This window comes from Eleutherodactylus coqui, chromosome 7 (assembly GCF_035609145.1).
Source record: "Eleutherodactylus coqui strain aEleCoq1 chromosome 7, aEleCoq1.hap1, whole genome shotgun sequence".
NCBI classification, from domain to species: domain Eukaryota; kingdom Metazoa; phylum Chordata; class Amphibia; order Anura; family Eleutherodactylidae; genus Eleutherodactylus; species Eleutherodactylus coqui.
In genome coordinates this window covers 99929790-99942013 of record NC_089843.1, presented here as the reverse complement: position 1 = coordinate 99942013, position 12224 = coordinate 99929790, and the positions used below count along the sequence as shown (strand labels likewise).

The following is a 12224-nucleotide window of genomic DNA, read 5'->3' as shown; positions in this document are numbered from 1 at the left end:
TATGCAATGAACCTATGTTTGGTAAATGGTCTTTCTGTGCAGCTGTGTTTAGTATTCAAGATCAGGCCAATCATCTTTATTCTGATGATCGGGGAGGTTCAGACACCTACTGATCAAACACTGATGGCCTATTTGAGAGTGCTGCAGTACCTGACATGACAGCACTTGTATGTGTGTGGCAGTGTCCGGTACTGCAGCTCAGCCTGCTTAAGTCACTGATACATAATAACACAAAGACTTTCAATTAAAATGATTTGATAAAAAAAAAGTATGGTGTATATTATCCTGGAATATACATTCTAATTACTGTAATGGTACTTTGCCTCATTATTTTCCCAGGCAATTTTATAAAGAGTGCTTTACAACCTTTACTGTCTGTAAATGGATGCATCCCAACGTCCGAAGCCTTTTTGAATGAAAGATCCATGAATGATCTTGATGGATATTGTGGAAACAATAAACAAAAACCTCAGAAAATACCCAGTGAACTCCATCTTACTGCCAATCAGGAAATCTGTGATCTCTCCTCTCTGTTTGTGCAAGATAAAAATGGCCAAATGCAACTTTTTATTGATATCGGTAAGTATTTGTTTCTATGCCTGTGAAGTAATCGGCAGTGGTTTTTGTTTTTCATTTTGTATACTGTAAGTCAGCTGTAGCTGCAGTGACCAATTGGGGGCTTTATTCTGCAGCGGTTTCTTTTTATGACACTGCAAAATAAACCCTTCCCTGGTGTCCTATGCTGGGTGGTGAAGCAGGTGCTTAGGTGTCTAATGCTCTAATGACCTAACTTGGCTATTAAAACCTTTAGATGCCACTGTTAATAGCAACTGCGGCACCAAAGTGGTTTACATAGGGAGGAGGCTCCCTCTGACTTCCCATCAGGGCTACCGCAACATGATCATCGAGTGCACATGACTGGTCATGGCAGCCGGGGATCTAATGAAATCCCTGTGGTCTTCCACCATACTGTACAGCTATTGGGCCTGCAAAGCATATTACATTGCAGAAGTATTGAAGTGTAGTAACATAGTATGTAAGGCTGTAAAAAGACACATGTCTATTCAGTTCAGCCTATTACCCCCCTATGTTGATTCAGAGGAAGGCAAAAAAAAAAACAGCGAGGTAGAAGCCAATATAGAAGGTTAAGCAGCTGCATACATACGCAATATCTAGTGTTTGCTGTAGTGGTGTAAAGCAATCATCATTGGACTCTGCAGCAGTGGAAATTCAGTGGAGAGGGAATATTGGTCTGGGCTGTTTTTCTGGATTTGGCCCCCTATTTGCAGTGAAGGGTGAATTTTAATAACGCATAGAGATATTTTAGACAACTGTTGTTTTCAACTTTTTGACAACAGTTTGAGGAAAAGCTTTTCTTCTTCTAGCATAATGGTGCCGCCTGTGCACAATGCAATGTCCATAAAGACCTGGTGTGGAGGACCTAGGACGGCCATTACAGAGCTCTTACATCAAGCTCTTTGGATGTATTGAAACACTGATTGCAGACTTTATTGTATGACATCAGCACTTGACCTCACAAATGCTCTTTTTGGCTGAATGAGCTTAAAGTCTTACAAATATACTCCAAAATCTAGTGGAAGGCCTTCCATGAAAATGGAGTCTTGTATAGCAGCAAAAGAGCCAAACTCAATAATAAAGCTCATTATTTTGTAAAACACCACCCAAAAAAGCTCATAGAGATGTGATGGGCAGGTGTCCACATATTTTTGGCCATGTAGTGTGTATAATGGGCTTGTCTCTCCTGAAGGACTGACTCCCAGGAGAAAAAATGGGTACCTGCTGGCTTCTTACCTTTGCATTAACAGCTGATCGGAGGAGGTGCAGACAAAAAGATTGGCAGGTTCTGTCGCATTGTAGTGGTACCAGGAGGTCATGTATTGTCGCTGAACATCGCCACCAGGTCAATACCATGTCACTCACAATTAGCACTAGGGAGTAAGCTGTGTCTGAACTTTTTTCCTTGTAATGCATCCTGTTATTCAACACCACCTATCATATCTGAAAGTGGCTTTAGTGGAGTTAGAAAAAGTTGGGCATCTTTATCATAAAATATTTCTTTTACTGCGTTGACCTGTCTACAATGCAGCACAACTCTCCTCTTTTCAAAAAGTTGGACTTCTGACAACGCTGGAGGTGCTATAATCCTGGAACCAGCAATATTTCACAGAGTAGGCAGAGCAAAAAGTCTCCAAATTTAACTTGAGTAGCCCTTTCACAGTGGTGACTTGAATTAAAAAATATAATTTTTATTTTGAACTTTTTAAAAATGCACATATAGGGGCACAGCACATAAAACAACAAAAACAAAAAAAGTAAGTAAGGGGCGTGGTAAATACCATCCAACCACACCGTCACTAAAGATGGGCATCCAATTGTGCTGTGTGTGTGGGTGTTTGTGTGATCTGGTCACCGGCGACCACGAAGTTTTTTTGTCCTGCTTAAAGCCGGTAATGTATGAGGCAGGGGTATATTGGTACTTGGGGTTTGTAAGATAATCCCCAGTTGTTTTGGTCTTTTTTATTTATAAAGCCCACACACCGTAGATGGATGCAATTTTTAGTGATTTGAACGTTCGTTTCTTCACAATTCTTTCCCCCCCCCCCTTTTTTTTTTTTTTTTTTTTTTTTTTTTCAAAGGAGGGTAGAGGTACCTGACCAATTCCTAAATGGATAGTCGGAATTGGCCTTGGCCGTAGGGATCATCTCCCGAGGTTGCTAGATATGTATGATGCCAACCTCCAGAGAGAGTCTCCCGGTTAGTATAGGACGGCCTCGCCTCTATAGATAAGGGTCGTAGTGTAAATACTTGACCCAAGCGTATTCGAATTTCCCTTTTTAGTATGCTGATTCTCGTATTTAATTGCTCGACGCGTTTCACCACTTCAATTCTCGTGGATCATCAGGAGCATTATAAATCGGGATTGAGTAGAGACAGTATAGATGATATCATGAGGTCACCAATAGACCAATTGATAAAGAAACGAATATCTTAATTTTTGGAGGGCCTGTTCATGCAGCAGGTTTCTCAAAGGATCGGGTCTAGCCTGGGTAGAAAGTTCGATACTCAAATTTCTCTTATTGACAAAAGCAATAATTTGAGATTTGCCAGAGATAGCGTATCCTAATGACCCAAATCAGCCTTGAATGCGAATGTCTGGCGTGGGGTGTTCAGGACTGATACGGGAATGTTCAAGCTGCTACTACTCACAGAAACATACCATAGGGATGCAGTATTATGCTGTGAGTAAAGTAGTATTGGAGCAATCCGTCTCTGTCCAGAGATTGAATAGCCGGTTCGTCCTATGCAATATGCATATTGGGACGCTAAGCCGGTATCGCAAGGGTTTTTGTGCCTGTGCTTATTCAGGACACATATCCCCAGATGAGGAAAAGGAGAGAAGCACTAGCCCCCTGCTTCTCTATAGAGAACACCCCGTTCACCAATCTGCTGCTTCTTTAGCTATCACATAAACAGACTAGTGATTTACTAGCCTGTTACGTGTAGGAGCTTATCTAACAGAACCCGCCCGAGTTTCTTTTCCCAGAGTGTCAGAATTGACAGAAGAAAAGGATGGATACAAGATGAAAATAACAAAAGTTGGTGTCCATAGCCCAGATGGTAGGCTAGGGAATGAGCTCTGGATGCAAGGTGCTTGCCTTATATAGTGCAGTGCCCTCCTTCAAGAGGGTGTGATCAATTTGTCCACCTATCAAGATAGACTACGCCCCCTTGTGTACACATCATGTGGATGGGAAGGGCTCATTTGTTATTATTAGACTCCATGTAAACCCAGCACTGGATCAGGAGTCCTCAATGGTTACTGGAGTGTGGGTCCTCTGATGTTGTGGAAACGATCGTCCCTCAGGGCTCCTCTCCACTGGCGACGGCGATAATCGCTGCGAGAAAATCGCAATGCCAAGATCGCACCGCATCGCCGCAAAACCGCAAGTGCGATTGCGCTGCGATGCGACGCGACATCCGCCCTGCCATTACGCTGTGTGTGCGAGAGAAAAAAAACGCAAAACGCTGAAACAATCCCCCTGCTGCGATTTTAAATCCTCGCATCGCAGCCTGCCCCCAAACATCGCCAATGGAAGGCTGTCACAGAACCACACGTGCAGGACCTTCCCCCGAAAGCCCGCACTCTCACATCGCACTGAAAACGCACAACTATCTCGCCAGTGGAAAGGAGCCCCCAGTGTGACGATCGGCGCGGGCTATGCCTCTACTGATGTGGTCTATAGGAAAGATCAGAGGGGGCTCATTATTTTGTCCCCGCCTCCTCGGTATTTGCTGGCCAATCCGAGTCCGGCTTAACGTCAGGGGGTGTGTACTCCCGTGACGTGTGTCGTGGTGCCATGACAACCTGAGCGACGCTGGATCCAACCTCCCTCCGTAACATCAGGCATGTGTATTGCGCAGTGTAGCGGACACAGGGCCGGACTGGGTCTGTTATTATCAGTCGCGGCGCTCGTATAGGTCCGTGCACTCAGGTGGGCCGTGGATCGCGTCCTACATACCGCCCCCCGATGCACAGCGCTGCAGAGACGTGGGGGGACGTCATGACGCGCGGTGTGATAGCTAAAGAAGCAGCAGATTGGTGAACGGGGTGTTCTCTATAGAGAAGCAGGGGGCTAGTGCTTCTCTCCTTTTCCTCATCTGGGGATATGTGTCCTGAATAAGCACAGGCACAAAAACCCTTGCGATACCGGCTTAGCGTCCCAATATGCATATTGCATAGGACGAACCGGCTATTCAATCTCTGGACAGAGACGGATTGCTCCAATACTACTTTACTCACAGCATAATACTGCATCCCTATGGTATGTTTCTGTGAGTAGTAGCAGCTTGAACATTCCCGTATCAGTCCTGAACACCCCACGCCAGACATTCGCATTCAAGGCTGATTTGGGTCATTAGGATACGCTATCTCTGGCAAATCTCAAATTATTGCTTTTGTCAATAAGAGAAATTTGAGTATCGAACTTTCTACCCAGGCTAGACCCGATCCTTTGAGAAACCTGCTGCATGAACAGGCCCTCCAAAAATTAAGATATTCGTTTCTTTATCAATTGGTCTATTGGTGACCTCATGATATCATCTATACTGTCTCTACTCAATCCCGATTTATAATGCTCCTGATGATCCACGAGAATTGAAGTGGTGAAACGCGTCGAGCAATTAAATACGAGAATCAGCATACTAAAAAGGGAAATTCGAATACGCTTGGGTCAAGTATTTACACTACGACCCTTATCTATAGAGGCGAGGCCGTCCTATACTAACCGGGAGACTCTCTCTGGAGGTTGGCATCATACATATCTAGCAACCTCGGGAGATGATCCCTACGGCCAAGGCCAATTCCGACTATCCATTTAGGAATTGGTCAGGTACCTCTACCCTCCTTTGAAAAAAAAAAAAAAAAAAAGGGGGGGGGGGAAAGAATTGTGAAGAAACGAACGTTCAAATCACTAAAAATTGCATCCATCTACGGTGTGTGGGCTTTATAAATAAAAAAGACCAAAACAACTGGGGATTATCTTACAAACCCCAAGTACCAATATACCCCTGCCTCATACATTACCGGCTTTAAGCAGGACAAAAAAACTTCGTGGTCGCCGGTGACCAGATCACACAAACACCCACACACACAGCACAATTGGATGCCCATCTTTAGTGACGGTGTGGTTGGATGGTATTTACCACGCCCCTTACTTACTTTTTTTGTTTTTGTTGTTTTATGTGCTGTGCCCCTATATGTGCATTTTTAAAAAGTTCAAAATAAAAATTATATTTTTTAATTCAAGTCACCACTGTGAAAGGGCTAATCCTGGAACCAGTTAGCAGCAGAGGAGCCAGCTAGTATTGAACCTCTTGCAGTGCTGGGAAATGCATGGATGTGCTTGGTTCTCCAGAAGGGCGTTTCACTCTTAATACCCCTTTATAAGGGCTCTTACCCACTGGCGATAGACTTTTCTGCTCTGCGAGAGTGAGTGAAAATGCATGATTATGAAACCAATGATTTTCAATCGTTTCATTCTCATTTGCGAGGTCTTCACTCAAGGCTCGCAAAGCTAAGAAAAATCTGCAGTATCGTCCATTGTTTTCAATTGTCATTCATTGAATGACGGCTGAGCGCTGCCTCTGATTGGTCACAGCACTCAGCCAATTGAAGTAAGCGCTTCCTGGAGGCGGGGATTTTTTAATCCCCGACCACCAGAAGACAGATGAAGACGGACGGGGATGGAGAGAAGTGCCAGACAGCTCTTCTAGGTGAGTTAATTTTTTGTTTTACTTTTTTTTACAGCTAGGGATGATTTTCGGGGTAGGGCTTATATTTCAAGCCCCCACCTTCAGAAAATCATCGCTGCAGGGGGTGCCTTCATCCCATTGCTTTCAATAGGGCGGCAGCAGTGTCGGCCCTATTGAAAGCAATGGGATAGCATCACGGACCTCTGTCAAAGCTGTGGCACGTGGATGATTGAATCCCCTGCCATATAGCTGTCACAGCTGTGTCAGGGGAGCGCGATGTACTCCCTATGTTTTCCATTAATAGCAATGGGTGATAGCACAGATTTCTCTTAGCGCTGCGAGTCTTGAGTGAAGACATCGCAAATGAGAATGAAACAATTGAAAATCATTGGTTTCATAATCATGCTTTTTTACTCCCTCTCGCAGTGCAGAAAAGTCTATCGCCATTGGGTAAGAGCCCTTAACCTGTTTCGTATGCACCTGCCCACATAAAGTGAGATTTTCTGGGGAAACATTTAAAATAGTTTCTGCTGAAAGAGTTGTTCCACAAAATTAATTTATCCCCTATCTCCAAAAAGGATGCGCAGCTAAGCGTTGGGGATCCAACCAAGTACTACCGTAGCACCCAACTATCTCTGATGGTTCCATCCATTGAGAAGGATCTTTATTAACATATAATATTCATTACTTCTAGGCTTTCTGATCAAAAGAAAATGAATTTTGATGTGGAGATAATTTACCAAGAATCTTCTTTTATCTACAACAGTCATGATAAAAAGCATTCTTCAGTTTCTTTGTTGTACTGATGGGGGGCCTGGAGGTTAATGTGATATTTTTATTTTGTAAAGCTAATCGGAGGATTTTATGTTTAATCCACATTTGTGCTGTGAAAATATAAGTAAGGCCATTTTGGTGAAATGTTTGTACCTTGTTCAGTGACTTCTCCATCATTGCCTTCAGGTGTTTACACTAAAAACAGAAATTTTCGTCTGTACAAATCATCAAAATTGGGGAAAAATGTGAATTTTGAAGTGGCTGAGGACAACAGATATGCAGTGAAGACTTCAAAACATGTCTCTGAGGAGGAGCAGATATTTCTTTGCTCCTTAATTAGCAATGTGAGGTATGTGTTTTCATTTTTTTCTTGATGTAAGGCTGCTATTGCACTAGTGCTGTTAATAATTGTGTTACAGCGCTAATTGCTAGGCCACATCCAAAGGGCAGCCTGCGATCGTGCTGCGGGCGAGCTGTTTGTATTATAGAGGAAGCCTCCACCCTCTCTCTTGCTATTTAAATGGCGCTGTTAGAACTGAGAGCAGCATCTAAAGGAAGTTATCAGCTAGGATCCAGTTAGTTGAGTCCAAGTCAGCTGACACTTGCTGTGAATGGTACTGGTTCTGCTCCCAAGCCCGCTCCATACAGTGACGCCTGACAAGTGCTGTGCTTGTCCCATGCTCATGGGAAGGATTTAAATTAAAGGGGTTGTCCGGCCATAAACATTAGGTCTCATTACTTCTGTTTGCCCAATACAATGCACTTTGTAATATACATCGTGCATTGTAAATTAGGCAAACAGAAGTTATTCACTTACCTTTTGGAGTGCCCCCCCCTGTGTTGCTCCTCGGTTGCCATTGGTTCCGACAAGTCTCTTGTCCTCTTCTTGTCGGGCCAGCTCCAGGTGTTCTCTGCACGGGGACGCGCTTCTTCTACTCCGCGCATGCGCAGTAGATCTTCTTCTGCCGGCTGCTTCAGGAAGCTCTGGTCTGCCTGCAGGGGACACGCGGCCGCGGGATCTTCAGCTGACAGGTAAGGGGAGTGGAGGAGGGGGGAGTGGAGTGGAGTGCCGGTCTCTCACGGGGGAGGGGTGCTGCGAGCTGTCAGTAGTCAGGGGTGGGGGTGGGGAGGTGTAGGGGTGACAGACCTGTCAGTCAGTAGTCCCGGGATGGGGGTGAGGGGGAAGGTGGGGGAGCTGCTGGTCGGAGCTGTCAGCCAGTGGGGGGGGGGGGGGGGAGGAGGAGGATGATGCTGCTGGTCGGAGCTGTCAGCTGTTGGCTTGCGGGGGGGGGGGGGGGGCTCTGCTGGTCGGAGCTGTCAGCCAGTGGGGGAGGGGGGGGGGGAGGATGCTGCTGGTCGGAGCTGTCAGCTGTTGGCTTGGGGGGAGGGGAGGGGGCTCTGCTGGTCGGAGCTGTCAGCTGGTGGCTTGCGGGGGAGGGGGGGCACTGGAGGGGGACACTGTGGGGTGCATGTGTGGAGGGGGCGATGTGTGTGTCAGTCATGTTTGGTGCTACTTTCGCTTTCAATAGCAGAGGATCGCGATTCTCTGCTATTGAAAGTGCTGCTACAGATCACGATCCTGCTAGAGCTGTGACAGCTGTTAGCAGGAGATTCCTTCATCTCCTCAGCATGTCCCCTCATTACTGGACACTGGGACAGGGCTGTCACAGTATCCAGTGATGAGGGGACATGCCAGGGAGATGAAGGAATCTCCTGTTACAGTTGTCACAGCTCTAGCAGCAGATCGCACTGCTCTCCCTGCCCTTTCATTGCTCTGAATGGGACCGGACGGCTGCCGGCTCTATTCAAAGCAGTGAAGCGTGCGTCTGCATTATGACGCCGGTCCTCCAGTCATGTGACCGGTGTCATCGGGAGCGCGCACGCTGAGGAGAGAGAGGCAGCAGTGCATCATGGGAACTACCCAGCGGCGCTATCTTTGAAGAATTCTTCAGGCAAACTTTATAAAGGGAAGAAAAGGAATAAAAAGGTGAGCAGAATATCGATTTTTATGGGAAAGGCTGTTGTGTGTGGGCGGCGGACAACCCCTTTAAGTTATGTAGTTTTCTACTATGTTGTGTTATAATTCCATATTTTTTATATTATTTATTTTTGCATATCAGCGCTCTCTTATTTAATGCTTTTCACTACTTTGTGAGCAGCACGAGGTCAGTACAGATTGTTGGTCTCTGAATGTAAACAATGTTGCCATTCACTAAGGCCTTAGGTCCACGGGCGGTTAGGATTCCGCATGCAGTAGCCCGCAGCGGAATCCAACCCTGCCCGCCGCCGAGGACACTGCGGACCCGTCCGGGTCTTCTGTTTACCCGTCCAGAACTTCTATTTTCTTCACTGTGGATGTGTGCGGAAGCACCGCCGCACATGCGCAGTGGAGTTTGTTTTCTTCCCAACTCCTGCTTTCCCGCAGAATTCTGCAAATCAGATCCGCCCATGGACATTGGGCCTAACAGAGATGGGAGAGAGAGAGGGCTCCCCCCTGTTCCCCGCTGCTACCCCCCGCTCCGCCACGGCGCCCCCCGAATCTTTTCACCCGAGTACTGAAGTACTCGAAAATCGCGGTGCTCGATCGAGTAATTACTCGAAACGAGTAGGTTCGCTCATCTCTAGTCATTGATAAATATATTGAACAGAATGGGGCCTAGTACTGAACCCTGTGGCACCCTGCTAGCGACGGTGGCCCAATCAGAGTATGAACCATTTATTACCACCCTCTGCTTTCTATCTCTGGGCTAGTACTTTACCCAACTACACACATTTTCACCCATTGTTGCTTCATTTCTGTGACAGTGGATTGTATAAAATACGTATATCCTTGTCTGGCACACTTGTAAATTTGCAGCAGAGAGAGAACACAGAATTACTCCTTTCTTTCTGTTCTCCAGTAGTTGTAGGGGCTGTTCACATCATGTTTTCAACATACATGAAAAAAAGAACTTGTACAAATGTATGCAATTCTAAGCATACCTGTGTGTTTTTTCTTACATATACATTAAACCTATAGCTATAGATTTCTATATGTTTGTATCCATTTTTACATGAAAAAGTATGCATTCCTGACTGTAAAGTCTCTTTTCAATAAAGTTTTGTAGTTGAACACTTAAACATTTGAGAACAAAGAATGTATGGAAACGTACCGCTTTACATTCCCATGTTGCCTATTGACTGTAATGTTAACCTTTACCAGCACACTCCCCAGCTCTTATTTATTTTTGGTGGGAAAGCCATTTGTGGGTTCCTTTAAATTATTCAGCAGAAACACCTAAAAATAACTGCCATGATGATTTTATTAGCTTTTTTTTCAATGAACCCTTTCCAATCCCTTGCAGGCCCTCGTCTGATATTAAAGGGGTTGTCCGCCGCCCAAACTGATTTTTTTCCCCCCTATTAATGCCCTGTGGAGTAGAAGCATCACACACAACAGCCTTTCCCATAAAAATCGATATTCTGCTTACCTTTTTATTTCTTTTCTTCCCTAAATAAAGTTTGCCTGAAGAATTCTTCAAAGATGGCGCCGCTGGGTAGTTCCCATGATGCACTGCTGCCTCTCTCTCCTCAGCGTGCGCGCTCCCGATGACACCGGTCACATGACTGGAGGACCGGCATCATAATGCAGACGCACGCTTCACTGCTTTGAATGGAGCCGGCAGCCGTCCGGTCCCATTCAGAGCAATGAGAGGGCAGGGAGAGCAGTGCGATCTGCTGCTAGAGCTGTGACAGCTGTAGCAGTAGATTCCTTCATCTCCCTGGCATGTCCCCTCATCACTGGATACTGTGACAGCCCTGTCCCAGTGTCCAGTAATGAGGGGACATGCCAGGGAGATGAAGGAATCTACTGCTAACAGCTGTCAGAGCAGATCGTGATCTGTAGCAGCACTTTCAATAGCAGAGACACACACACAGCCCCCTCCACACATGCACCCCACAGTGTCCCCCTCCAGTGCCCCCCCTCCCCGCAAGCCACCAGCTGATAGCTCCGACCAGCAGAGCCCCCCCCCCCCCCCCCGCAAGCCAACAGCTGACAGCTCCGACCAGCAGCATCCTCCCCCCCCCCCACTGGCTGACAGCTCCGACCAGCAGCTCCCCCACCTTCCCCCTCACCCCCATCCCGGGACTACTGACTGACAGGTCTGTCACCCCTACACCTGGAGCTGGCCCGACAAGAAGAGGACAAGAGACTTGTCGGAACCAATGGCAACCGAGGAGCAACACAGGGGGGGGGACTCCAAAAGGTAGGTGAATAACTTCTGTTTGCCTAATTTACAATGCACAATGTATATTACAAAGTGCATTGTATTGGGCAAACAGAAGTAATGAGACCTAATGTTTATGGCCGGACAACCCCTTTAAGATTTCTCTGCATTGCTCCGATGTCAGAGGAAGTTCTGCATATGTTTGTATGGGAGGGTGGATTCCTGCAAATGGAAAGTGATTTGGTTGTAAACTTTCTTCTCTTCACCAGTGTTATGAACATTTTAGAGGAAAAGGGATGTATTTACATACAACATGCCTGTAAAGATCTAGATCTTATATATTTCTTTATAGTAACTCTTAGAATTTTTTAAAGATTTACAGATTCTTTAAAAGTTTTAACATGTACGAGTGCAGAAAATGAGAGGACTGGAGCGTCGCGCCTCAGCGCTGCATCATCCGTTATCTCAGGTACTTTGCTTTCTAAGAAAATTTCTTGGTTTTACTGTTAGAAATATTTTCTTCAGCGTACAAAGTCTAACCATAGAGACTATCCCAACCATTTATAAAGCAGTTTGTTAATTGACACGGCATTTTCAGGCTTCTATTAGATGGGAATATCTCAACCTTTTAGAGAGAACCTGTTTTTGCATGTAGATAAAAAGAACAATCTATTGTGATGATATAGTGAAATGCATTACCGTGGGGCAGCATGGTGCTTCAATGGTTGTCACTGTTGCCTTGCAGTACTAGGGTCGATTCCCACCAAGGATACAACAGCTGCATGGAGTTCGTATGTTCTCCCAGTGTTAGTGTGGGTTTCGCCCCAAACTTCAAAAATATTACTGATAGACTGTGAGCCACAATGGGGACATCAAGTGATCAAGCATCATCACAGTGTGGCTGTCGCAGGAAGATGACGTCATTACTCTTTTGTTTCAGTAGCAGTGCTTTCACATCTACTTGAATTG

The 12224-nt window shown here is 45.7% G+C and overlaps 1 protein-coding gene across 1 annotated transcript in view; it reads left to right on the top strand.

Moving 5' to 3' along the window:
- The window catches only part of PRIMPOL (primase and DNA directed polymerase), a 37445-nt gene that overhangs the window by 17968 nt on the left and 7253 nt on the right, over positions 1-12224 (top strand). The window contains exons 6-8 of the mRNA XM_066574808.1: positions 340-579; positions 7234-7396; positions 11630-11724. Of these exons, the coding sequence (XP_066430905.1) occupies positions 340-579; positions 7234-7396; positions 11630-11724 (498 nt within the window). The remainder of the gene's footprint in view (positions 1-339; positions 580-7233; positions 7397-11629; positions 11725-12224) is intronic.